The sequence below is a fragment of the Nycticebus coucang genome, chromosome 5 (genome assembly GCF_027406575.1).
Source record: "Nycticebus coucang isolate mNycCou1 chromosome 5, mNycCou1.pri, whole genome shotgun sequence".
NCBI lineage: Eukaryota > Metazoa > Chordata > Mammalia > Primates > Lorisidae > Nycticebus > Nycticebus coucang.
This window is the reverse complement of record NC_069784.1, coordinates 39,175,049-39,202,376: the sequence shown is the minus strand read 5'-3', so window position 1 is coordinate 39,202,376 and position 27,328 is coordinate 39,175,049. Positions and strand designations below refer to the sequence as shown.

The following is a 27,328-nucleotide window of genomic DNA, read 5'->3' as shown; positions in this document are numbered from 1 at the left end:
ACCCTTTATTGCCCCCCGTCACTCCTTTTGTAGTTTGTTGAACAGACCTTTGGCAAACACAAAATGTGGACTGGAAGTAATGCTGCAGAGCACGTGCTTGGCTAGAGTGTGAGTAGTGGCTTCATTTTCCAATGGCGTGGGGCGGGGGGGCAGAAAAACAGCTTGGAACAGTGGAGTTTGGAGATACCTAGTCACTGAACAACCCTAAATTCCTACCAGCCTCTCAACTAGGCTTTCCCTGTATCCTGAATTCTGTCTCAGGAAACTTGTACCTGTTATCTAGAACTCAACCTCTTTAGCCACATCAGTCCTTTCTGTCCTGATAGAAAAGACACCCACCCTGTCTTCTGTCTGGAGGGGAGGACAGGGTCTTGCCTGGGCTTGAGTGCAATGGTGTCCTCACAGCTCACTGCAGTCTTGAACTCCTGGCCTCAAGCAATCCACCTGCCTCAGCCTCCCAAAATGCTAGAACTACAGAGGCCACCACACCTGGCCTCACTACATAGTCTTTGGAAATGCCAGGACATGGGGTCTGTGTTGATCAGGCTTTTGGGGGAGCATTGTCAGGGATTTAAGTGGGTGGACCACCCTGTTAGCTAGCTGGTATCTGAGGTTCCTCTGACCTCCTTGCAGGGCTTTGGGGTATGGGGTGGAGAGCTGCCTGTTCTCTTGTTTTCCAGAGACCAGGCCTCCCTCCCTGTGGGAGGATAGGGTACCACACAGAAATACATGACAGCACTCTGCCCACACAGAACTAGTTTATTCAGTAGTATGGGGAATGAAAAAACAACAAAACTCTACCATATTTACAGTAACAATCAAACTGTACAATCTGATGGTTAGTATCAAGTTAGCATCCAGCATTTTTTTTTTTTTAAGTCAAGTCATCAGTAGTAAAAATCAGTTAAATTTTTAACCCTTTGCAGGAATTGCTGAGGGGAAAGGGCAGGGAGAGAATCCATGGCAGAAAAGACAGAGGCCAGCCTTACATGAAAAACAGGAACATTTTTTTTTTTTCCCCTGTTCATAGCCTCTTTTTCTAGCCACCTGCTCTAAAAGGAAAGTCAGCGACAAGTCTGGAATACATGCTTACAATAAATGGTGACTCAGATGAACAGCAGTTGGCAAAACTGAGGAGGAGGGGGAGAGGAGAGGTGGGGCGATGACAACCTGGAGCAAGGGGAAGGGCGTTAGGCCCCCAAGCCAGGGCTGCTGGGACACACCCACCCCGCAATGGCCACATCAGACCCCCTGGGACTGGACAATAACCCATCCCAACACTAAAAGCAAATAAATAAGAAATATATATTAACTCTCTCTTCTCAGGGAGCTGGGATGGAATGAGGGAGAAAGAGGAATAGGGCGTGGTCCTTAGAAGAAGAGAGCCAATTCCAAGAAGGGGTTAAAAATAGAATATGTCTCAGAGACCACAGCATTTGGGGGATGGGTAAGTGGACACCAGAACCCAGATATAAGGCCTGTCTCAAAGCCCCGCAGGGCAGCTGAGACAGCACTACGTTGACTCTCCCTCTCGCTCCCACCCACACAACAGCAAAGAAGCGCAACTGAACACGTGACTGGCCTTCCCCATGTGCAGGGCAGGCAGGAAAATGAAGCACTTTTGGGTCAGCAAACTGAGCAAACACCTGGGCTGCAGCACGTGGGCAGAGTCCAGGAAAAGGAGAGGGGCTGGGGCAGCCTTGCCACTCTAGGGGGCATGGGCTTCCCTCAAAATGTGTTCATGCAGCATTTGGGGGTGCGGGGGCGCTGAGTCCTTCTGCCCCCTCACGGGACAGGGCTTTTTCAGTTCCTGGGAGAAGCAGTGGCACAGGAAGGGTGAGGCGTGCCATTGCCCTGACCCCTCACCATTCGGAGCCCTGCCCGGTGCAGCCTGCAGGGCTTCATGCCCTAGGTGCGCGTGGCTTTGTCCTTTCCTTTTGGTGATGGCAAATGAGGGGCAGGCCCCCCAAGAGTCCCTCTCCTCCCAGAGGCACAGCAGATGGGAAACTGAGGAGAGGCTGGGAAGCATCCTGGGAGGTCCTATCCTCTTTGGGAAGGGAAAGGGGAGTCAATTTCCAGCGTATAAAAAAAATTAATCCCTGAAGTCATGAAGAGTGGAGATCTTTTTTTAAATTCTTTTTTCCTCTTTTCTGAAAAACTTTGTCTTGGAGATGTTGGCCCCAGGGGTCCAAAGTGCAGTGAGAGGGATGGTGGGGGAGGGAGTTGGCACTAGATGGCCTTAGGTGGGGTGGGCACCCCTCCGGGCAAGGCCCAGGCTCCTCAGATGGACGTTTCGTCGCTGCTGCTGTGGGCAGGCGTTGGGGAGCGGGCAGGATAAAGCACAAGACAGGAGCAGGCATGAGCACGGCTGGGGAGGGAGGGGGCCGCGGGCGGAGGAGCGTGGCCCAGGGTTAATGCAGGAAGTTAAAGAAGAGAAATCTGGAGAGGCAGGAAAGGAAAGCAGCAGAAAAGGCAGACAGCATTAGTTGGAACAGAGGAGACAGTGAAAGCTTTCACCAGAAGACGGAAACAGAAAAACACCCCTAGCTCCCCATCCTCCCTCACTCTGCCCTATACTGGGCTTTGATGCACAGAGCCAGGACAGGGAGGCCCACCCCAGAGGGCACCTAGGTGTGTGGGCACATCGTAGTATGGTAACTGGACCACGCACAGCCCACTTGTCTCTGACTGCTAACCAGAGGAGCCTGGGGAGGCCAGGGCAGCTCTGCAGGGCTGTACCCAGTCCCGCCCACCTATTCACACTCACTCGGAGCCTGATGAGTCCTCGTCCACGGTGCCTGCCTTGATGCTCATGGCTATGGGCATGACCCCATTCAGCTGCTCCTGGAGACTCTGCCGGGGTGGTGGGCGGGGAGGGGGCCCTCCCCGGCTGCCCTCACTGGCTGACGAGCCACGAGAAGACCCTGTGCCCTGTTCCAGGGGTAGCCGGAGGAGGCTGCTCTTCTCGCTGATGGTGGGCAGACACTTTTTCTTGAGGATGCCTGTGGGCCAGGAGAGCAGATTCTATGACATGTGGGTGGAAGGAGCGGGGGGAACTGTCCCAGAGAGCCCCAGCAGCCACCCAGGAATGTGAGGCATGAGGTTGCTGACCAGAAGAGCATGCAGCTGGGGGTGCCCCACTCACCTTTATGAGGCTGGGCAGAAGAGCCTGGAAGAGGGCCTAAGGAAGCCTCTCGAGACAGGGCATCTCCATTCTCCCGTGGCCGCTCCTCAGGGGCCCGGTTGCCACCACTTTCCTTTGCTATGGTCTCAAAGTCTCCTGGCCAGGGGCTCTTCCCAGGCCCTGGGCCTCCATCTGGCAGGGAAAAGAAGTAGATGAGGCCCAGAAAGGACAGACAATTAGGAGAGTCAGCACTCCAGCCTTGCTGTCTAAGAAACCCAGGCCTTATCCTCCCAGTGGCCCCAAATGGCACAACCCCAGTGCTGGCCCACCCTTGGGGGTGCTGTGCAGGGGCAGTCTCTCAGCTCCAGGCCCCAGCAGGCTATCCCAGCCCTGCTCTCCAGGGAAGGCAGCCTCCTCCTCCTCTTCCTCTTCCTCACTGTCTGACGAGTGAGTGGAGGCATAGGAGCCACTCTGGTCGTCCTCCAAGGACAGGTCACTGTCAGAGTCTGTGTCAGGATCTGAGAGGCCAGGGAGAGATCACAGCCAGCCCAGCCACCTCTCCCCACCCTCAACAAAACCCAGCCAGCTGCTACTGGGCAGCCAGGGTCTCCCATTCTCACCATGCTGTTGGTCTTGACCTTCCAGGAATAGGCCACCTGGGTCCCCCAGGCCAGGAGGTCCTTGGCCAGGGTTCAGTGTGGACTCCTCCCTAAGAAAACAAGATATGCTGGAAGGATCAGCTTGGCCCCTTGCCCAGAGTCCCATTCTCTTCTTTTCTCTGGGATCCTGGCTCATGCCTCTGGTCCTTTAACTGCTTCTAATTCGAGCTGCCACTTGTATCAGCCATAGTGTATGTTATTCAACTCCTAGCAGCTAGCTGGCCTAGTCCAGCAGGCATAGTCCTCTCCTCCCCTCCTGTGCCCTCCCATCTCCAGGGTTCACCTCAGCAAGAAGGGGATGTAGCTGGGCTGACTCTTGCCCGAGCGGCTGGCGCTATGCAGAGAGCCGGCTGAGTCTCCGTAGGGCTGGTACAGCTGCCCATCTGTGTAGGGGCTGGGGCAGTTGTAGGACTAGGCAGGGAACAGAGAAGTCGGTAAGTTGGGGAGCAGGATGGCGTGGCCCCAGGTTGCAAGGTGGAAAGGTGGAAGGAACTTGCCCTAAGTTCTACCTCCCACATCCCAGGTCTGAAAGAAGAGGCCCCACATCTTTGCTGTCCTGACACTGGTGTCTGGCAGTAATCATAGCTCCATCTCAGTTGCATCAACCCTGCACCACCCCAAGTACCCCCGACCTCCTGTATAAGGACTTGTGGTAAAAGACAGTACCAGGAATTATCTCCTGAGAGCATTCTTGGAGACAAAATTTACCAAAATTCATGAGGAGATTGTCAAGTGCAGGGTATTCACTACCTGATTACCCTTTTCCAGCCCCATTTCCCCCAAAGTCAAAATCCTACACCCCTCACAATCTCCTCCCTAGGCCACATGTACCATTTCACCATTCCTCCTCCTTCTGGGGAGGGATGGAGTAAAGGAAGGAAGGAGGGTGAAGCAAAAGTACAAAGAACAGGCTCTTTGGGCCACCTGCCCCCTCCCCCCAGACCCTTCTACCTCTCCAGGCCCTGGCTCCCTCACCGAGGTCAGGGTGGACTTGGTGGTCAGAGCAGGGTCAGGGCTGGGCTTGCGGCTGCAGGCAAACTTGAGTGCTTTCCGGACCTCCTTGCTGAGCACCACGTAGGAAAGGAAGATGAAGGGGCCCTGGCAGGCAAGAGGAAGCCACAGTTAAGCATGCTCAGGGGCCTCATGGTTATGCTTGTTCCTCTCCCCGGGCCAGGCCAGGTACCTGGATGCAATTGCAGGCAGCAAAGAGGTAGTGGAAGAGGAGGGTGTCACTGTTGACGGAGAGCAGTGCCAGCAGCCATGTGGCACTCAGCAGCAGAAGGACCGCGAAGGAGGGCCGCAGGCCCGTACTGGGGAGTGGGACAGGCTGTGAGTCTGGTCACGAGGCCTCCCACACTGGTGCCTCCCCACTGCCCAGGCACCCCCCCCATACTCACACAGGACCTTTCTTCTCAAAGCCCTGCCGCTGGGCAGCACAGGAGGCCCGGGCCGCCAGGATATACAGGAACACACTCATCTAGGCAGGGAGAGACGGGCAGGAGGGAATCACCAGGGAACAGGCAGCTTTTACCCCACCCCATGGTGCCCCGGAGCCCCATAGATCTCCTTAGGAGCCTCTTCCTAAAGAGGATCCTGAAAATACTCTTAGCCTACTCTCCCTCAACCCACTTCCTAGCACTTACAGAGACAGCAAAGGCCACTGGGCCAGCAAAACTCCAGATGAGCGTATCATAGATGGAGAGCCAGCAGAAGTCAGGGTTCCCATAGCCTTCAGGGTCCAAGCCCACGGCGAGACCTGGCAGCATGCAGACAGCAGCAGGAGGACAGGGGTCAGGGGCCTGGGCAGCAGGGCTATAGGCAGGCTCAGTGGGGAGCATGGAGAAGGGTTCCACCCACCATCTGCCCATGCCATCCTCTCTAGGATGGGACCAATCCCTGGGTGGGGGCCTCAAGGCCTGGACTGGGGGTGGGATACCTGTGATGAAGGCTGGTACACCCCAGCCCAGCATGTAGTAGAAGCGCATGGGGCCAGCATTGACGTCTCGCACCTCAGTGAGCGCCCGGTACAGGTGCAAGGCCTCCAGCAGTGCCCAGGAGAAGGTGCAGAGGTACAGGAAGTGCAGCAGGATGGCAATGACTGTGCAAGCAAACTGCAAGCCCGGGCCATGCAGGGTCAGTGCTCAGGGCACACCCAGAGCATGGGGCTCTGCTTCAGTTCGGGCAGGGGAGCAGGGCTTGGTGTTGGGAGCTGCTTCGGGAAATCTGGGCCAGAGAGGCCTCTGGGATACTGGGAAAGTCAGGGGGAGCTGGAGAAGAGGAAACTGGGTCAGAGGCTGGGCTCGCCTCTTTAGGCTCTTTACCAGCGTTAGCACTGCAGGAACAGGGACTTGACTTCACGTGGGGGCTGGGAAAGGGGTCCCCCAGATAGCCAGAGAGGGCTGGAAGTTGGGGAAGGTCTCTCAGCAGTAGACACTTACAGGCAGGTCTGCCTGGTTGATTCCTAGGAGGAAGACCAACTGAGCCAGGCCCAGGGCAGCCGTCAGGTTCCGACGGATACCATGCTGATTGGAGCGCAGAGCACGCAGGAGAGTGAGGAAGCAGAAGGTAAGCAACAGGGCAGCCAAGGTGATCCCTAGAGCCATAAATGTCAGGGTCTTCAGTGGCAGGATCTCCCCATTCTGCAGGGTGGATGGCAGGGGGCCAGGAGATTAGGAAGGGCAGGACCAAAGCACTCAGCCCAGTGCCCTGGGCTCCCACCCACAGCTCTGCAGCTGTCCCTGGTGGGTCCAACCTCTCGTCGGGACACATCCATGAGCACAGCAAAGCTTGTCATGTGGTTGCACTGGCAGCTGACGTGGCTCTCATTCCGGAAAACAACTTCACAGCCTCGGGCTGACCAGCCACCTGTGCCACTTACCCTGCGTGAGGAAGGCATGGTCAGGGAGAAAAGGACAGTGGGGCTGGGCTTTCGGGCATGAGGGCAGCACAGGCTCACAGGATCGAATGGTTCCAGAAGACACAGATGGGCTTGGTCCGCTCCTCCGTCTCCAGCAACTGGAATTGCACTGTGACCGGCTTGTCCAGGGCTCGGGGCAGTAGCTCCTCATTGTCATGGACACTGACGCTCACCACGGGCGTGTTGATAACTGGGCGTTTGGGGACTCTGAAGGGCAGGTGCACGGTTACTGCAGCAGGTGTATGGCTGGGAGATGCTCTTCTGGGTCCCATTTGTGCCTCAGCACACTCCTCCAACCCACACCCCCATTCACCCCTTGGTCATTAGCCACTGACCTCAGGCTGCGCTTGTCTGGGTCATAGTTGTGAGGCAGGAGCCCAGCCAGGGTGCGATAGATGATAACACTGGCCACAGCCTCACCCTGGCTCAGCTCCGGGTGCCGCCGCTGCCGCCGTGCCAGCTCCTCCAGCTCCTGGGCCTCTCCGGGGCCCGCAGCCCTGACCATGGGGGGCGCCTCTGGGAGCAGAACACTGCCACACTCAGCTGGGCCCTGCCCTCTGTGGAGGCTGCACAGACACGCGGGACCCAGCCCTTGGCCCCCACTGACCTCTGAAGACAGACTCGGGCAGAATGACCGTTGTTTCAAGGTCCAGGGGCCGTTCTCCACGCAGTGCCTCATAACGGGGCAGCTTGGCCCCAGCGAAGTTCCCCTTGTCCAAGCGCACTACAGAGATGACTGGGGAGAGGATAGTCACGGGTCAGACCAGTAAGGAAGGCAGGCTCTGGCATGACCACCCTTGAGGGGTGCGCTCTCCACAAATCCCTCCCGACCCGGGCAGCAGCCTTACCGATGTTGGGCGTGATGATGGTGAAGGGGCTTAGATAGGTGTGCCGCATGTTCTGGGCCAGGGCGCTGGCGTAGGCCTCATAGTGCTGGAGCAGCCAGGCAGTGCCACCCTCCGTCTGCTGGATCAGCTCCCAGTGCCGTTTGTTGGCTGCGTCCAGGAGCGCACTGCCCACCCGCAGCAGATTCTGGGATGGGCATACAGGGGGTGTGCTCACAGTCCGTACCTGTCATCCCCACCCCCAAGGTCCAGTCTGTGCCCAGACCAGGCCCCATTCCCCACCCACCATGCCCCTCCCTCAGCACTCACCACTGCCTCCCCTGAGAAGCTCCCTGGGCCACACTGCTCGCTCTGATCACCAATGCTCAGCCTTTAACCTTCCTCCTCACTCTCTAAATAAGAGCTTCCCAGCCCCTGTGCCTGGACCCACACAGATGTCCTGAGGAACTACTCCTTAGTGCACAAGCCTTTCCAAACATCATTTTCTCTGGATGCCTCAATATGAAAAGGGTTAGGAAGAGGTGCTGAGCCATCGTTCATGGGATCTCACAGAGGCCTTGTGCTGAGTAGGAACTCCCTGAGGTTGGGTAGAGAGTGTCCCTACTCCGCCCCCCAGGTTGCCAGGAGCAGGCTCACTCACCGTGACCCCCACCTAACCAGCCAGCCCAGCCTCCTCCAAGCCCCACCTCGGTGAAGTGCACATCCTGTGTGGCAGAGAGCCCAAAGCCCCGCTGGGCACTCTCATGGGCCAGAAGCCGTGTGGCCAGCTGGTAGGCCACCTTGACATCACTGCCAAAGTAGCCAGCTGTGTGCTGTGTGGCATTGCGCAGAAGCAGGGCCAGCCGCTGAGAGCGCCCTGAGTCCAGGCCTGACTCATTCCGCTGCAGCCGCTCAGCCTAGACAGAAAGTGTGGAGGACAGGGGTCAGCACAGGGGGATCGCCAAAGGGGAGAAACGGTTTTTCCAAGGGGAGGCCCCATGAACAAAGTGGGATTCTGGAATCCCTTTTCTCAAAGATGGGACTGAGGGGTAGTGAGCCTCCTGGTCGGGGAGGAGAGGGAGAAGATGGAGATGAAGGATCCACTTACGAAGCCCTTCAGCTCTGAGAAGGTGATTGACGTGCAGTTGAAGAGGTTTGGGGGGAGCCAGCCCCTGTGTTCATCACAGTGGCGCACAGCGGTCCCTGAGGGAAGGAAGCCAAGAAGGCTGGACTCAGGGAGACACACTGGAGGCCCCTGAGACCCGGCTGAGAGGTTCTGTCGCAGGCCAGCACCTCCTGGACCAGAGACAGGAGACAAAGGATGTGCCCTCCCACAGCCCGAGTAAAATAGGAAGACAGGTGTATAGAACACTAGAGCCAAAAGCTCTGCAAGATGGGTCCAAACAGCTATAGGAGCATGTGCTATGTGGCCTCTTTGAACCTCTGGCCACCACCTGGGCTCTCTGCCACTCTCTGCCTATGGATGCTGCTCATTGCCAATCCAAAGGGGCTGGGGCTGGGTGCCCTGGAATAGTACTCAATACCCTCTACTCCCCAGACTTTCTGGTGGCATAACTCCAATGCCAGGTGGTAAGCTGATGATGGGACTCCTGTGTGATTCATCTTTGCATTTCTAGGGCCCATTCCCGTACAGAGGCATTTTAATTTTTTTTTTTTTGCAGTTTTGGCCAGGGCTGGGTTTGAACCCGCCACCTCCGGCATATGGGGCCAGCGCCCTACCCCTTTGAGCCACAGGTGCCGCCTAGCATTTTTATTTTTTTAGAGTGGGTGTTGCTATGTAGCCCAGGCTGGAGTGCAGTAAGGCAATCATAGTTCACGTAGCCTCAAAACCCTGGGCTCAAACAATCCTCCTGCCTCAGCCTCCCAAGTGGCTAAGACTACAGATGTGCATCACTATATCCAGCTATTTTTTAAAATTTTTTACAGACAGGGTCTCACTATGTTGCCCAGGCTGGTACTGAACTCCTGGCCTCAAGTGATCTACCCGACTCAGCCTCCCAAAATGCTGGGATTACAGATGTGAGGCACTGCTTCTGACCAATGTTCAGCATTTTTGTTAAGAGTCCAAGATGCACGGCTGCCTGGGACACCTTGGAAGATGGGGAACAGTGAGCCAAGGAAGACAGGACGTGGAATCTTTAGGACTTGGAGGCCAGAGAGCAGGGTCCTCCATCGGCAGCCAGGAGCTTCCTGCCCTCACCACACTGATGGTAGAGGCCACATCCACAATATCACATCCAGGGCCACCAGCACTTACCAAAAGAGCCTTTGGGGCAGGGGGCAGCAGCAGGTAGCCCAAAGCGAGTACGGGGCCACCATATCCCAGCCTCAGTAGCCCGTGGGCAACTGTCATAATTCACTGCAGGGAAGAACACACAGTCACCCCGGAGCAGCTCCCCCTCTGAAGCTCTACCCAGGCTCTCCAACCTTCCCTCAGCTCCTCAGGCCTCCAATCATCCCTGGCTTCCCTGAGATGCTGGGACCGGGCACACAGCTGGGAGAGCTGCCCCCCTATAATAGGAGCCCCACCTTCACAGCCATTGGTGGTGACCTCAGCAAAAGGGTTGTCACAGCGGTCACACTGGCGCCCAATGACACCTGGCTTGCATGGACACTGGCCATCCTCAGGGTCACAGACTCGGGACAAAGAGCCTGTGGGGTAGCAGTCACAGAGGAGGCAGGTGGGGCTGCCAGGGGGTCGGTAGTGGTTCTCCTGGGAGAGGGGAGAAAGGAAGGGTGCTGCTGGCTCAGGATGCCCACGGATCCTTTCAGTTGTGGCCCCTCTAGAGAGAGGCTCCCTGACCGCAGGTCCCCTCAGGAGTGACAATGATTTGGAACTAAACCCATCAGTGAGATGCCAAGCAATCCAAACAGGCTGTAAACAACCTCTATAGCTGGCCCAGAGCTCACTGGGTCCCTCTGCACCCCAGACACGGGAAGGCAAACAGTCACTTGCCCTGCCCACTGCAGCAAAGATACACAGCTCTCAGCTCTCTGCATGAAGGCCCATCTCTGCTGCCTCCCTCTAGGGCCCCAGAGCTGTAGACAGAGGCCCAGGCAGCCAGGTTGGAGGCCTTGTTAGGGCTGTTACCTTGCAGTGGCACTCGCCACTTGTCTTGTTACAGTCTGGGTCAAAGCCTTTGCTGACATCACAGTTACATGGGCCACACGTGGGATGCCCCCACCAGCCACGGGGACAAGGCTGGTCAATCCTGCAGAGAGGGGACCAGGCAGTAGTGAGCTCCTTCCACCACCTAGGTTAGTCACATGTGGCTCTTCTGACCCTGGTAGTGAGTCAGCAAGGCTTATGGGGCTCTGAGATGAGCTGCAGCCACTGGGACCTGCTGCATGCCCTGGTCCACTTACCTGGTCTCACAATATGGCCCAAGGTAATTTGGGGGACATTCGCAGGTATAACCATGGTGGGCACTAGGCTTGCGGGTACAAACGGACTGGTGCTCACATGGGTTCAGGTCACATACATTAGTGCAGTTGTCACCATAGTAACCTGGGACCAGAAGAACCAGAAAGGATTAATCCTCACCCTCCCCTGGCACTGTCTTCCACCAAACATAGCTTCATCTACCTCCTTCCACTCTGAGCATCAGACCAGCCGGTGTGGCTTTGCAATGTAAGCGACTAACGCTCAGAGAGGTGATGTGATGGGCCCCAGTTCACATAGCAGAGCCAGAGCAAGATATCAGGCACTTGCTAATCTGTCCCATGGCCCTGGGTCGCTAGCATACCTGGGTCACAGCTGCAGGAATAGCTGTCCCAGTCGTTGCTGCAATAGCTATTGGCAGGACACGGGTTTGAATCACAGGGGTCTGGCAGGCTGCACCCTGGCTCCACGTTGATGCTCTCCCCACGGCTGGGATCTAGACTGCTAACACCCTGAGGCGTCTCGCTCACTCGCACACCCTGGAGGGATGGGGCAACCTTGGCCATCAGTGGAGTGGGGTTCCAGGCACTGGAATGGTGGGGATGGGAGGGCAGGGGGGACGCTCACCTGCAAACAGCCCCGGAAGCCGCGGGCCACACTGCCGGCTGGGCCCGGCACTCCCCCCACTGTAATGTTGCTCAGGTGGAGCCCATGCAGCCGGGGACCCAGGTTGCCCTCTGCTCTCTGCTGCCCATAGTCAAAGGACAGGACAGCATGGCCAGGGCCCCCGCTGGCTCCCAGAGCCAGCTGCGCGTGGTGCCAATCACCATCATTGGCCCTGCCTGGCTCCAGCTGGAGAGACGAGGCCTGGAGGCCTGTGCCCTCTACGCTCAGCACCACGTGGCCCTCCTGCAGCTGGCACCAGAAGGGAAGAAAAGAACAGATGGCTTTAATCACTCTTCTTCCAGCCCACTGTCCCCATTCCTGGACCACCAAGCCCATCCTGCTGCCCCACTGAGGCCACAAAAGAAAGAGTATTTATTTCCCTCAGCCCCAATAGGTGGCAGCACTAACCTACCAAATGAACCCAGACACCTCAATATCCACCCCCAGCCCACGTGCACCCAGCCCCCTGGAGGCGGCCACTGCAGCCCCAGCCAGGCCAAGGCCTGCTGGTCCCTACCACTCCCTGCATCACCTGCAGGGTGATGGTGCTGCGCCCCCTGGTGACGGCCTGCAGCAGGACACCCTCAGCCTGGCGCGTACGGAACATAAGGCTGAGGTGCCAGGGCTGGGAGATGGGCAGTGAGAGGCTGTGCCAGGCCACCATGCTGCTACCCAGGAAGTGCTGTGGATTGGCCATTTCTGGGAAGGCAGATAAAGACAGACTCTGAAGGGCGGAGCAGCAAAGTGCCCCAGGGGCCATGATGCTCAGAGTGGTGGCTCCAAGGGAGGCAGGGCACTGCCTGACCTAGTGCCCACGCCTCTCAGCAGCCCCGCCCTCCAGGGTGCTAACCGTCTTTGAGCCCGCCCCACCCTAGGCCTGGGCCTGCTCTGACTGGGCCCTTTGTCTCCTGTGCTGCCCTCTCAGGACTCTGCCCAGACATGATCTTCCACCCACAGACAAGCTCAGCGGAGCCCTGCCCAGTGCCTGTCCCGGCCCTGCCAGCGTTCCCAGACTGTTCGCAATACCCAGGCCTCATTCACGGGTGGCTGCCCCTCCTACCCTGGGCGCAGCTCTTGCCCCCAAAGCCCAGGGGGCACTCGCAGCTAAATGAGTCCCACTGGTTCACACAAGTGCCCCCATTGTGGCACGTGTTGCTGTCACACACGTTCTTCTTGGCAGGGCAGCCTGGAATGGAGAGAAGAGGTCTCAGTGGCCCCAAGCTGGGGATCCAAAGAGGACACCTGTGGCAGTAGCTAGAGGGGCCTTTGAGACCCCCAATTCTGGTGTCCCCACACCAGGGGCAGTCCCTCTCTCTGGGCTCCCAGCCTTACCACACCCCTAGACACCATACCAGGCACAGTGCCATTGTTGGCGATAAAGTCGGCCATGTCCACGTGCCGGCTGTCCACCTGGAGATTCTTTATGCAGCCCACAAAGTGCCGCATCCGGACAGGGAAATTCTCAGGCAGGTCAGGCACCCCACCCAGCAGCAGGGGGCCCGTGAGATCCAGAGACCTGGGAGAGCACAGAGGGCAGGGGCATGAGGGAGTGCTGGGGGCTTCTGGCTCTTCTCTCCATGCCCTGCCAGCAGGCCAGGGAAAGGAAGGGGCCCTACAGAGTAGTGCCAGGGAAGTCGCCTCCAACCTGGAGTCACTCTCATCTCATATCCACGTCCTCCCCAGACTGCTCCACAGGCCTTTCTTCCCAATCCTGATCCCTCCCCACGACTGAGCACAGGCTAAGGGACTTAAGGTGAGGAAGGGCCTCTGCCTGGTTTGGTTCCCACATCAAAGCCTCCTAGGCCCACCCTCTCAACCTCCCCTCCCAGCCTGATCCTACACCAGCCCCTGTCCCTTGGCCCTTTCCCAAGCTCACTTCTTGCTGCCACCCTGGGTGCCCTGTGCAGCACAGGAATAGTTGCCCAGCACAGCCCCGAAGCGCAGGGCCACCCCTGTGTCACAGCCATCCACGGTCACCACGGCCACCTTCTGCTCGGATGGGCCCTGCGGGAGCCCTGTCTGACCCAACAGTGGCTGTGGACAAGCAAGGGCAGAGAAAGGAAACAGTGGGCAGGAAGCCCACTACGTTCATGGGCCAGTACACACTGTTGTACCTCTGTGTACACCTACACATATGTGGGTACACATGTGATTCACATTCTTAACTGCCTTCCTCAGTGTCCATCTGAGTCTGGGCCTGCCTAATGGCAGAAGAAGCATGGAGCACTGCCCAGTGGGGTGGGAGTGCCCCAGCAAAGTGGCTGCTACCACCCACTTTCTCCTTGGCTACAAGTGCCACTCAGGTCTGGGTGAATTCCTGAGCCAAGAACAGAATCTTCCAGCCCCTCTGTCCCTTCCCATACCTACCTTATTGTAGTACTTCAGCTGCACTGTGTGCCACTGGCCGTCACTGACCCCTCCAGGCACAAATGGGGACACAGTGGTGGTAGACTCTCCTGGGGAAAGGACCAAGTAAGCTGAGACACCAGAGGAAGGCTGGAAATGGCAGAGGTGGGTGGTGGTCATAGTTGGGGCTGGGCCCAGGTTTGGCTGGGCTTGTCAGGGGCTAAGACATGGGCCTTTAGATGATGGGCAAGGACATGGTCAACTGGGATCACCTGCGGAGAAGGTGAGCTGGACCTGCTCCTGGATCACCTCGAGGGCCACAAAATCATGCTTCTCGTTGAAGCGCCCGTTGTACAACAGCAGCCCATCGCGCTCCTTTGTGGCAAACCTGAGCAGGAGTCAGAGACGGGTGCAGAGAATGGGGCACTGACCTGGATGCTAGCACCTCAGCACCCAGTCCTACCCAGGACCCTCCAGGGAATGATACCTTGGCCAAGACCATTAGGCCATGGGGCTAGAATGTGGAAAATGGGCCCAAACAAGAAGCTTGGCATCCTGGCTCCCCACGCTGGAGGTGGGCAGGAGGAGTGACAGGCAGACCCTGGCACCATCGCTGCCTGACTCACACTTTGTCCACAGAACAGGGGTCACCCAGACTCCCACCAGACCCCCTGTCCCCAGCACTCAGCCACTCACGAGAGGGCCAAGGTGAAGTGGAAGCGCTGGCGCAGGCCGCGAAAGGTAATGAAGGAGCGGGCGGGGAAGCTGCGCGTGGTGACCTGGCAGTAAGGCTTCTCGAAGTCTCCAGATGGGCAGTCACACTTGAAACCACCCACCAGCAGGTTGACACAGGTGCCCCCATTCTTACAGACACCTGGGGTGCAACGGCCTGAGCGGGCACTCACCTCACAGTGCTCACCTGGGCAAGAGGGAAAGCAGAGTGAGTACCAAGTACCTGAGTGGGGGAGGGGAAGTGGGTCCCTCCAGAGATCTCGCCCGTGGCCTCCCATGACCTCTACAATGCTCCCTAACTCCCCTGGCCAGCCCCGCTTCCTCTCTTGGGTCCATCTCTGGATCCACAAAGCCCAGCCCCTCCTGGGAGCTCCGTTTGGCTCACTGTGCCACCCTCACGACTCCCTACACTATTCCTCTGAGAGCTCCTTGCAACTTCTGGCCCCTTCTCTATGCCTATTTCGGCTTCATAAGCACAGGCCTGCTAGGCCCTGGTTGTGAGGCCCAGATCTCACTACCCAACAATCTTGGGGATGCTCTGGCCCCTGAGGGGGTAAATGTGCTTGGAGGGGAAGGGCCTATAGGACAGCATGAGGGCTGTGCCAGCCCCAGCCGCTTCCCACTGCTGCTTTTGTCCTTTTCAGGCACCAAGATCAGTTGTCCTCCCTGGGGATGGGACCAGTCCTCCATCTGGATTTGTCTGGGTGATGGGGGTGGGGGAGGGGAGAAGCTGGAGACCTCCCAGGAACAGGGCAGAGAACTTCTGCCCCAAGCCCTGGGGTCCAGGCTGAGGACCCATGTACATTTGGAAGATCCTGAGAGAGTGGGGACCTGAGCCCTGGGAGCAGATAAGGAATCACTGAAGAAGATGAAAACTCCAGGGGCTGGACGCAGTGGCTCACGCCTGTAATCCTAGCACTCTGGGAGGCTGAGGAGGGTGGATTGCCTGAGCTCGCAAGTTCAAGACCAGCCTGAGTAAGAGCAAGACCCTGTCCCTAAAACAGCTGGGCATTGTGGTGGGTGCCTGTAGTCCCAGCTACTTGGGAGGTTGAGGCAAGAGAATCACTTGAACCCAAGAGTTTGAGGTTGCTGTGAGCTGTGATGCCAGAGCACTCTACTTAGGGCGACAAAATGAGACTCTGTTTCAAAAAAAAAAAAAAAAAAGGAAGATGAAAATTTTAAGGACATCAAATGGGAAAATCCACCCCTTTCTCGCCCTCCCTATTCCCAGATTCTACAGATAAGTTCTGGCTCCTGTGCCTAGTGACTGGCTCTAGTTTCCATGGAAACTGTTGTTCACCTACTCTGAGCCCCCCCCCCATCCTTCTGGACAAAGACTCCCCTCCCTTCCCCCAAGCTTACCCTTCCCTTTCCCCTATCCCCAGCAGCAGCAATGAAAAGTCAAGTTTGGCAAGTTCTGATCAGGAAGATGCAGCAGGGATGGGAGTGGGGCCTGTCTATCCGGGCTGGCAGAGCCAGTGCATATGGCTCTGGAGAACAGGGAGCAAGGCCTAAGCATCTAGGAAGGAGAAACCCAACAGAAGGGGATCAAGGAATGTCCTGAGAAGCAGGAGCTTAAAGGGAGGAGTGAGGAGCACAGAGGCAGTGAGGTCCCAGGGAGAGGCTGGGACATGATGTGTAAAGACCCTGGCTCACAGACCAATAGGGAGGCTTCTTAGCCAGGACCTTGGTTTCCCAGCCCCTGGGCAGGAGTGGAGCCATTCTGCCTAGGGCCATACAGGTGCAATCATGTTCTGGAGCATCCCCACCTCCAACCCAACCCTCTCCAGTTTCCCCAACTCTCATGTGCCTTCACCAAAATACCTGGGGAGAAAAATGCTTGCTGCAGCTCAGAGTGGGGGGAGACAAGCTTCTAGGCCTAGCCTTGTGTCTGATCAAGCTGTGAGATGAGATTTGGCGCAAGTCACCCAAGCTCAGTGTCCCTTTAAATCAAAGCCAATACTTCCTACAGGCCAGCTCTTGCCATGTATCAAATGAATTAAATTAATCCTCACAAACAATTTATGACCTCGGTAGTTTTGCTACCTTCCTTTTAAATTACTGAGGCCCAGAGAGGTTAAGTAACTTGCTCAAGGTCACACAGCTCTAGTAGCAAAGCTGAGCTACAAACCCAAGCAAACTGGCTCTAAAGCTAGCGCTAAGCTCATTAACTGCCTCTGTGTGTCTCCGTGTATAGTGAGGAGAGGCTCCCCGCCCTGCCTTCCTCAGCAGGTTGTTGTGAAAAAGCAAGTGCCATTTAGAAATGCCAGGGTAAATGTGCCTTCCTCTGGAAGGAAAAGAGGTGGCCCCTGTCACTTAGCCTGACTTGCGCTCGAAACAGAGGAGCTCCCTGGGCGCACCTGTGTGGCCGTCGCGGCAGAGGCACGTATACCCGCCCTCGCGGCTGCGGCAGCGCCCGTGGGCGCCACAGGGCCGCGAGTAGCAGAGGTCCACCTCGGTCTCGCAGTAGTCGCCCGTGAAGCCGGGCGGGCAGCGGCAGCGCAGCCCCCCGACGGGATGGATGGGCCGGAAGAGCACGGAGGAGGAGGCGATGAAGGGCGCAGACGAGTCGAAGCGCAGCACCGACACGCAGCGCATGTAGTTCTCGCAGGGCTCGCGCAGGCAGATGTTGTCGTCGAAGGGGAGCACGCGCTGCGCGGAGATGGCGGTCAGCAGGCTGCGGTTGAGGTACAGGCGCTCCTGCAGGTCCTCCGAGGGCAGGAAGGGCGGCCCGCCCCCGGGCCCGGGGGGCTGGCCCACCGACAGGCTTACGTTGAGGATGTGGCCGCCTGGGGCGTCGGTGTCCCGCTGCACGTTGAAGACCACCACGTGGTCCGGGGGCGTGGCCAGCGTGGCCGCCACCGCCTGGATGAAGAGGCCCAGCAGCGGCGACAGGAAGCGCTCGGGAGACATGTCCTCCAGGCGCAGCGTGATGCTGTGCGTGAGCATCTCGTCGGTGATGATGGTGACACGCAGCGCGCACTGGGCCGACACGCTGTGCACGCCGTCTGCGGAGAGGCAACGCAGGTCGGGACCCTGCCTGGGGTGGGCCGTCCAGCCCCAGGCCCCAGCAGGGCCCTCCCGAGGGCTCTTTGTCGAAGAGCGCACCAGTGTGGCCCAAATTCAGCCCGCTCGCGACTGCACCACCCGCCCAGAAAAGTCTGTCTTCTAATTGGCAGAAAGGTGCTCGGGGAGGTCTGTCACCTGTGGGAAGTCACTGTTTAAGGGAATCAGTCCCCATAAATACTTCAGGGGATGAGATTTTCAGTTCTCTTTGCTTACTCTCCCAAAACCTGTCGTGAAGCATTGCGCACCTGTCAATTTCTGTGCACCTCTCTGCCCAAGCCATGGGTCCTGCTGCCTTATGCCAGAGTCAGGGATTCCCTGAACAGGAACCCGATTTTGTCTTTTTCTTATTTCTCTACAGAGCACCATGAGAGACCCACAAAAATCATCCCCCTTGTGACTTCAGTCTCTACACCCCAATACTAGGATAATCCTGACCCTGGATATGCTCCCAGGTCTCCCACTGGGGCAGGGAATGGAGAGGGGGGAACTGGGTCAGTGGGCCACCCTGGCCCCCTCCCACTGAGCCCATAGCTGCTTGGGCGCAGGCATGCTATTCCCATGGCAACACCAGACACAAAGCATTCTTCCAGCCCAGCTCTCTGGGCTGTTGTGGGTAGCCTGGGGGCCCCACCCCAGGAAATCCAGCTGAGCCACCTTAGCTGATGGCAGCACCACCCATTGCGCCAAGCTGGAGACAGGGTGAATGGGGGTTGGGGAAACTGTTAGCAGAGATGGAAGGGCCTGGGCACTTCTCCATAGGAGACTGCAGAGCTAGGCCAGTCTTTTTCCTGGTCATATGGCCTCAAGCTACTCATCACCCACTTGGCTTACTATATTAGACCCAATAGCCTGCCATACCCCCAGGCGACACACTCACTCATAAACAGCTAACTACTAACACACACTTGCTAGTGTCTCACTCCACCCACACACCCTAACCTCAGAAATACCATATACACCTGAATGCACAAACACACGGGAATGAATTTTTAGCTCAAAAACGAAAGCTGGGGGCCAAGAGGAGGAGGAAATGGGGCTTGGCAGGGCTACAAAGGATGTCCCTATTTTTATTTGTCACAATGCCTTATACATACTAGGTGTTCAGTAGACACTCAGATACATGTGAGATGATTCGGTCTCCTTAAAGAAGAGAAGTCTTTAAAATGCAGCAGAAGAGGTCCCAACTAGATATAAGGAGAGAAAGCTCGCCCTAGTTGGAATGGGCAGGAGCCCATGTGCTTGGGTGGGGTGAGAGTAGGAGAGGGGTATGGGAATGGATTCTGTGTCTGTGTCATGCCCACTTGAGGTGGCTGACTACACCAGTCATGGCTCAGTTGAGCCTGGGAAGGTTGAAGGCAGACACTCATTCCAGCCGTCCTCAGCCCACGCTCGCCTGCTCTCACCAGCTCTCACCAGCAAGCCTGCTTGTCATCACCCACTTCTGTTCCTCCCACTCTCCTCTTGAAGCTGCTGCACAGGCTGTTCCTTCCTACCTCGTCTCCCTAGACATCAGTCCCCAGTGCTCAGGGTCTTCTCACCTGCCCTCAGCTCACCTGCTCCAGGAAGCCTACCCAGATTTATGACCTCAGGCTCTTCTTTCCTCCCTTTTTCAAACCTTCAGCACTCTACCCAGTGATTCCTTAATGGGATACTTCCTCCAGACAGAAAGCAGCCCAAGACTCCACACACAGTCCTCCCAACTGATTAGGGGAGGAGAGGAGGCAGTAAAGTCCGATAGGCAAAAGAAATTGCCACCCTCAGGCCTGGGAACAAATACTAGTCCCTGTGTCCCCCTCTAGCACCTCAGGCCCTGCCTGTGCCCCTCTCCCAGCGTGTCTCTGTTGCTTCCCATCTGGTCCACCATCTGTGGCCACCTGCCCCCTCTGCTATTGTCCCCATCCTCAACAGTCAACCCACTGCTCTCTCCTTTCTTTGTCCCTCTGGCCTCTCTTGACCTAGGTCATTCCTCAGGTGCAAAGGAAGGATGGGAACAAGGGTGGGGGCTGCACTCCCTGAGCTGTCCTGGACAGAAAAGAAAGCATTGGGATGGCCTCTGACCCGGAAACATCACCTGTGCCCAGAGCTCAGCCAGCCATATCTGGAAAAGTACCAGGCCTCAAATTGTGGGAGAACCAGACTGTCAGCCTCTCCTCCCCTGGCAGATGTGCCAGTGGAGGCTGGAGGCCTGGAGGGGCTCTGCTGCCCTGGAGGCTGCCCAAGCAATGGGCAGGAGCCCCTGTGTCTTAGCAGAGGAGAAAAGAGGCCAGGAGGATTCAGGCTCTAGAAGGGCCATCCAGCCCAAGCAGGGGTAGCTGCAGTCACGGGGAAGGAGAGAGGGGGTAGACACAGAGGCAGTAACATGGAGACTGAACAGGGGAAGACAAAGGCCCAGGAAAAGAGCCAGCAATGAGAAGAGGAGGAGAGAGACACACACAGGAGCTGGGGGAGAGGGCAATGGAGAGAGGCAGTGCTGAGGGCCCCACATGGGCAGGGGCGGGAAGGAAAGAAGAGACAAAGAACAAGAGAAGGAAAACAAAGGGGCAGTGGGAGTCAGTTCCCCCTCACCCAGCCTCCCTGAACTCTGGGGTTGCCATGGTGACTGCCTCCAAGGGTCAGGGCCGTGGGAGAGGGTGGGGCTAGGGCCAAAGGGCCAGCATGCTGTTCTAGTGCTGCCTTGCCTTCCCCTCTGGTCTAGGAAAACCCAAGTCTGGGGCTCTGCTGACCCCCAGGGTACTCTCCTATGTCCCCATCCCCAGTGCCTGGCCATACTCACCTAGGACAGGCTGGGAGTGGGGGGACAAGAAGGGAGGCCCTTCCCCTCCACCCCCTTTCCACTGTCTCAGGTGCCCTGGCACACATAGGATGCACTCAGTATAGGGAGCTCCAGCCTTCCACTTCCTCCTCCTGGAGGGAGAGGAGAAGCCTCTGTCCAGCCAGGACCACGTGGGTGGAGGGGACTACAGCCACGCCCCTTACTCTCCCAGACTCCCTGAGGTGGGAGTGGGGGACTGCCAGGTCCTTTCCCCCTCCCCTGATGTGTTGGAAGGCTGCCTGGAGCAGGGGTACCCCAACACATCCCTGGGGGTGTACCTAATGGTGGGCCCCTCATGAGGGTCCCAGTGGTTCCCAGGCTTGGAGAAGGCACCCAGTACCTGGGCTCTGGTCCCTTCCTCACTGCTACCTCTCACTCCCCATAGCTGATTTTAAAAAAAGACAGAATGCCGTCACCACCCCTCCAACTCTCCTCCCCCAACCCTGCTGTCCAGGGAGTCTTCAGGCTGAGCGCTTGGCCAAGCAGCAGGAATGTCCCAGTGTGGGTCCTGGCCAGGCTCCCATGTCCCTGGGACTGCACTCTCTCCATCAGACCAGGTATCTTGGGATCTCTGCCCTCAAAGCCTAGCAGTCCTTGGTTCATCCTGGTCCCTCCACCTCATTCTCTGAGCCTGGGCTAGTCACATCCAGCAGGGAAGAAGGCACCCTAAGAACAGCCTATGGGGTGGCAAGAGGCCCAGGAAGCCATAGCCTGCCCTGACATTGCTGCAGCCCCTCCCCCAAGCCAGACCCCGAACCATGGACTCTGACAGTGGGGTCTGTTTGGACAGAGACAATGAGCTCTGGCCTCACTTCCTGCAGGAACTCTGAAGGGGGAGCCACGCCAGACTCTTTCTGCCTGGAGGGAAAAGAATGCACTAGTCCACTTCAGCTGATTCTGTGGCTCAGCCCAGGGGTTGAAGGGCCAGGAGACAACTGCAGGGGTCCTAACCCCTTGGTGGGCAGCCCTGTGCCCCTACAGCTCTACCAGAAGCTGGATGAGATCCCAGGGATGCCCAGATAGGGCAAGAAGGGTGCTGAGGGGCCTCCTGCCTCGCCTCTCCTACCCACAGTCCTCCCCACCCTTCCCCCAACTCTCTGGCCCCCCAGTCTTCCACACGCCTTTTTCCACAATTCTTGGCAGCCATAGTCAGGGCAGCCTCACAACACTTCCTCCAACATGTCACAGGCTGGTAGACAGGGGGCAGCCAACAGAAGCAGCCCAGCCCAGCCTGGGAAGGCAGGCGGGGCCTGCATCAGTATCAGCTGCCAGGATTCCCGAGGCTTCTTCCCAAGCTGGTTCTTTCCCCCTCACCCCTTCTCGCCAGAGGGGTGGGTCAGCAGCTGCTTTGGGGTTGGGTCCTACCTAAAGTGGCTGCTCAGGCCTGCCCCAAGGGCTAGTCCCACCCCAGCGCCACCTGGGCCCTGCCTTACCTGACACCAGCACGCTCATGATGGCTTCCAGAGGCCGGTTGTTGTCCAGAGCCCGGCTCAGCCTCAGCTCTCCCGTGGAGGCATTGAGCAGGACCAGGCTGAGTTCATTTCCTCGCTCAAAGCTGTAAGTCAGGCTATCTGAGATGTCAGGGTCGTGGGCAGGCACTCGGCCAATGGCACCTCCGGGGAAGCTGCTCGAGCGGTTGGTGACATAGTTGTTGAAAAGGATCTCGAAGTTGCCCAGCACTGGTGGGTTGTCATTGCGGTCAAGGAGGCGGACATGGACTGTAGCCCGACTCACCAGAGGGGCCGATGTGGCCTGTATGACCAGGACATATTCAGGCCGGTCCTCATAGTCTAAGTCTACCAGAGCTGTTAGCTCCCCAGAGAAAATGTCCAGCTGGAAGACCTCGGGGATGTTGCCCTCCACAATCTGGTACATGATCTGGGCATTGGTGCCTTCATCAGGGTCAGTGGCTGTGACCCTGGCCACGGCCAGCCCAATGGGGCTATTCTCTTCCACAAACACATCAAACTCATCCTGCTCAAAGACAGGTGGATTGTCATTCACATCCAACACAGTGACTGTCACTTCCATGGGTGTGCGGGCTGGGGGCATCCCCTTATCCACTGCATATGCCCGCAAGATGTATTGGGCCACATTCTCACGGTCTAGCCTCCTCAGTGTTCGCACAATGCCCGATGTGGACTCTACAATAAAGTCACCATCTCCATCATCGCCTCCTTGAAAAGTGTAGAAGACCCTTCCATTAAGGCCAGAATCACGATCAGTGGCTGAGATCTGCAGGACGCTGGTGAAGGGGGGCACGTCCTCATAGACATTGCCCTGGTAGGAGTCCCGCAGGAACTGAGGGGCATTGTCATTCACATCATTTACCAGGATCTCCAGGTAGGTGGTGTCAGACTTCTGGGGAATGCCGTTGTCTCGAGCAGTGATGGCCAGAGTGTAAGACACCTGGTCTTCATAGTCCAGCTCAGCCTGGGTGGTGACAGCTCCCGTGTCTGCATCAATGCGGAACTGGGGGATGCTGTCCTCCATAAAGTAGGTGATGCGGGCGTTCTCACCTGTGTCCTCATCTGTGGCACTGATCAGCACCACTGTGGTGCCTGCTGGCCGGTCTTCATTGACATTCACTGTATAGTGGGAGCTCTGAAAGACAGGACGATGGGTGTTGGCATCAGTGACATTCACCACAATCTGTGCTGTGTCCTGCCTCGTGCCATCAGAAGCAGTAACCGCCAGCACATACTGACGCTCAAGTTTGTAGTCCAGTGGCAGGGCGAGGGATACCAGCCCACCACCACTTTGACTGGTGATGGAGAAGCGGTTGCGGGTGTTGCCGCTGGTGATCTGATAGGTGATGACACTATGGGCATCACGGTCCACAGCTGACACCGTCACCACACTGGTGCCCACAGCTGCATCCTCATTGAGCCGAACTGTATACTCTGGTTGGGTAAAGGTCGGGTTGTTGTCATTGACATCCAAGATAGTCACACTGACACTGGCTGAGGCAGTCAGCGCTGGGGTGCCATGGTCTCGGGCTTCTACCCCAAAGCTATAGAAATCAACCTCCTCCCGGTCCAGCTCAGCAGCCACGGAGATCCAGCCTGTGCCATTGTTGATGGTGAAGGGGAAGTCATGCCCAACCCCAGCCAGGCGGTATTCCAAGCGGGCATTGTCACCAGCATCAGCATCAATGGCCTGGACATGGAGAACCAAGTAGCCTAAGGGGACACTCTCCAGGACAGTAGCCTGGAAGGGAGTGCTGACGAAGATGGGAGCGTTGTCATTGATATCCAGGACCTGCACAGTCACCAAGCCAGAGACATTAGAGAGTGGGGGGCGGCCACCATCCTGTGCCCGCACCCGTAGTGTGTACTCCTTGGTTGTCTCATAGTCAAGAGGACTCACCACATCCAGAGCCCCAGTCTGAGCATCCAAATAAAATTGTCCCCGAGCATTGCCACTCATGATGCTGTAGTGCACCAGGGCATTGCTGCCCTTGTCTCGATCTGAGGCCGTGACCCGGAGTACTGGAGCCCCTGGGGTCACATCCTCCCTCACCTGGACCACATAGCGCTTCTCACTAAACTGGGGGGCATTGTCATTGTCATCCTCCACAGATAGGAAAACAGCAGCAGTGGCACTCCGTGGGCCCGGGTCCCGACCCTGGTCACTAGCCTCCACTGTCAACTGGTAGGATTCTACCTCTTCTCGATCCACAGGGCCACGGGTCCGGATGACCCCAGAGCGAGGGTCAATCTCAAAGACTTCAGAGGGGCTCCCTTCAGTCCCCTCCAGCAAGCGGTACAGGATGTTGGCATTGAGAGGGGCATCACCATCTGTGGCCCTGACAGTGAGTACCTCATAACCAACCTCCAGGTTCTCCCTGAGGCTCTCCTTGTACTCCTGCTGCTCAAAAATAGGGTCATGATCATTGGTGTCAGTAACCATGATGGTGAGCGTGGCCAGGGCACTTCGCCGGGGCACGCCGTGGTCTTGCACCGTGACCCTAAAGACATGGGTATTCTTGGTCTCACGGTCTAATTCCTCAGCTGTGGTTACAGCACCGGTGATTGGATCCAGGGAGAAGAAATGGTTGGAGCGGCTATCGAAGAGGGCATCCATGGTGTACTCAAGCCGACCTGCCTCACCCTCATCTGGGTCAATGGCCCGCAGGGATGCAACAGGTGTACCTGCTGGCTGGTTCTCCGGCACAGTGACCTGGTAGCTTGGGGGCTGGAACTGAGGAGCTGTATTTACATTCCTTTTCCGACGCCCACCCGTGGGCTCTTCTGGTGACCCTATCCCTTCCCTGAGCCCTGGGGCCTGTGCCAGCTTGCAGGATTGGCATCTGAGCTGTGGGGCCTTTAAACACGGGTGCTCCTGGGGCAGAGTGAGCTTTCCCTGAGGGGAAAGGTGGCCTCCAATGCCCAGGAGGCGACAGCTCCAGGGGCAGCCTTCAGGGGCTGGGGGCAGTGGGATATGGGCCCCGGATTCTGGACACCAGACCCTCAGGCCATCGTGGTGGGGCACCAGGTGGCCAGTCAGTTCAGTCCCCGAATCCTTGCAGCGGCTGGTGTAAAGCCAGAGGTTCGAGGCTGAGGCTGGACAGAGCCAGCCCGCCGGAGCACAGGCCCCCGAGGAGCTGCGTGCCCCAGATCCCAAGGAACGACAGGGCCCCACTTGATCTCCCAGTAGTGGCGGCAGCAGCAATAGCAGTAGCAGCAGCGGCGGCAGCGGCGTTGGGAGGGGGGCGCCGGTGGCCGGGCTCCGCATCTCTCCCCGCTCCCGGCTGGCCGGATCAACAGCGGCGACCGCTCCTCCCCCGCCTTCTGCCGGCCCCAAAGCGCCTCATGCCCGGGCCGAGGCGCCGGTCCCCGGGGACCACCCGTACGCCCCGCGGGGCCTGAGCCTAGATCGCTCGGAGGGGCCCCGTGCTGCGCCCCCCGACGCGCCAGGCTCCCACCGCTCCCAGAGCCAGACCCGCTCCCGGGTCACCCTGACCACCGCGGGCTGCCGCCGCGCCTCCACCTGTGCTCCAGGCACTCGCCACCTGCGACCGACCGCGGGCCCCGTGGTGCCTGTGGCCTTGCCGGGCCCCCGATGCCCCCTCCGCCCCTGTGGGATCGCCCACCTGCGCCCGCGTAGCTGCGCGCCCCGACCCCGGCCCCGGCCGCTCCCGATGGTCTTGCGCCGCCAGCTCGAGCCCTGCGTCCCAGCCGCGGCTGCTGCAGGTCGCCGCGGCCCGGGCCCAACCCCGCGTTCCCTCGCCTCCCCGGCGGGCGGCGAGCTCTGCAGAGCCGCGGCGGCGGTGGCGGCGGCTCATTACCATAGACCTGCTCTTGCCGCCGCCGCCTTAAAGCGGCGACGCCGGCCGCACCAAGAAGGTGGGTCCCACCCAGCGCCCTCGTCCGCGGATGCTCTAGGATTCCCGCCAGCTGCTCCCGCATCCCAGTCTCCCAGGCCTGCCCCGAGACCGATGCCAGACCCCCCACCACAGTCTGGACAGGAATTTAAAATCGGAAGCCAGACAGTAAATAATAATGGTGTCCAACTTGCCACCCGCGGGCCACATGCTGATTTTGTGAGGACTATTTTTGCTTTTCTGTAGTATCAGATATCACGAAAAATAAGCAGGGAACTTTTTTTGCTAATCAGCTTTCGTTAGTGTTTGTGATTTCATGGTGGCCCAAGACACCTCTCACTCTTCCAACCTGCAGCATATAAAAGGTTGAACACGCTCCCTCCCTGTCCTCCCCGCCCCGTTTTACAAACATTTTGGAGGGCTCGCTGGTATGATACCAGTCATAAGGGTCCTCACTGCTATCTCCTTCCACAGGACCTGGATCAGACTGAGCTAAAAGGTCCACAAAGCTTCTCCCAACCCCAGAGAGAGCTACCCTGAGGTCCTGAGGACACCCACCTACCCACCCCAGCTATGCTGTGGTCTGTCCAGGATGTCCGCTGAGATCCTGCTGAGGGAAGAATGACCCAGAATCATTTTGGATACACCTTGTGCTTAGAATGACCCAGAATCATTTTGGATACACCTTGTGCTTTTTTCCACGGGTGGGTGGGGGGTGAGCTAGGAGCATCAGAGCAGGTAGAAGCCAGTTGAAATAAACACACTAATACACATGTTACCAGATCCAGAAGACAGCTGGGGTGGAGTCAGGTCCAGGACAGGCTTCGTGGGTCCAGACAAGTGGCTTGCACCGCCCTGTCAAGACTCCTGTCTGGAGAAATGGCCTCTGCCCCCTCCTACCTCCCTGCCAATGTCTAGTGCAGCCCCCTCCTCCCAGCACAAAGCCCTGCCCAGTACTCAGGGCTCCTGAGCCTCTTCCCAGTGCAGCCAGTGGCACCTTCCACTTGAGAGGACGTGCAGATGCCAGGAGTCCTCAGAGAGGCCCCGACAGGAAAGAGAACAGAGAAAAGCCAGGGAGGGGAGGTGCAGGGCAACTCAGGAGGGCTTCCCTCTTCACACTGGGACCAGCAAGGGCTGCCAGGTGGCATGAGAGCTGGCCTGGGAGGAGGTGGCTCTGGCTTCCAGCACCCCCAACCCCCAGCTGTGTGACTGTGGTCCAAGTCTGTGCCTCACTGTCCCTTTTGTAAAGTGAGGGGATCGAATAAGGTTAATGGTTTTCCAAAGTTTCTTTAGCAGTAGAAACTTTCTTTCAAAGGAAAGCTGAAGTAGAAGCCCTGAATATAAAACAGACCAGCAGTGCTGCGGGGGTGAACCAGGGAGTCAGGGCCTTGCCCATCCTCCTGCTCCCTCAACCAGGAAATCCCTGGCTGCTCCGTGAAACTTGGGGGCC

General features: G+C 57.8%; 1 protein-coding gene across 3 annotated transcripts; it reads right to left on the bottom strand.

Annotated features, from left to right (window-relative positions):
* Positions 1–743: 743 nt before the first annotated feature.
* On the bottom strand, positions 744–25,765 carry CELSR2 (cadherin EGF LAG seven-pass G-type receptor 2). Of its 3 annotated transcripts, XM_053591635.1 has the most exons (35): positions 21,986–25,765; positions 17,444–17,679; positions 17,032–17,323; positions 14,636–14,858; positions 14,212–14,327; positions 13,961–14,049; positions 13,470–13,627; positions 12,946–13,109; positions 12,654–12,779; positions 12,126–12,292; positions 11,555–11,842; positions 11,292–11,466; positions 10,912–11,053; positions 10,637–10,757; positions 10,075–10,258; positions 9,803–9,904; positions 8,633–8,727; positions 8,232–8,441; positions 7,549–7,732; positions 7,308–7,436; positions 7,036–7,216; positions 6,740–6,907; positions 6,536–6,662; positions 6,222–6,422; positions 5,720–5,894; positions 5,427–5,539; positions 5,181–5,260; positions 4,967–5,093; positions 4,759–4,881; positions 4,067–4,194; positions 3,745–3,833; positions 3,454–3,642; positions 3,146–3,316; positions 2,768–3,002; positions 744–2,439 (listed from the first exon to the last, which is right to left on the bottom strand). In XM_053591635.1, exons 1-35 carry the CDS (start codon positions 25,287–25,289, stop codon positions 2,412–2,414), a joined length of 8,640 nt encoding a protein of 2,879 aa, XP_053447610.1. In that variant the 5' UTR covers positions 25,290–25,765; the 3' UTR covers positions 744–2,411. The 3 variants fall into 3 exon arrangements, with proteins under 3 accessions (XP_053447610.1, XP_053447607.1, XP_053447609.1); XM_053591632.1 differs by having other exon boundaries at positions 17,032–17,679; XM_053591634.1 differs by having other exon boundaries at positions 744–2,305; positions 17,032–17,679.
* Positions 25,766–27,328: the final 1,563 nt, after the last annotated feature.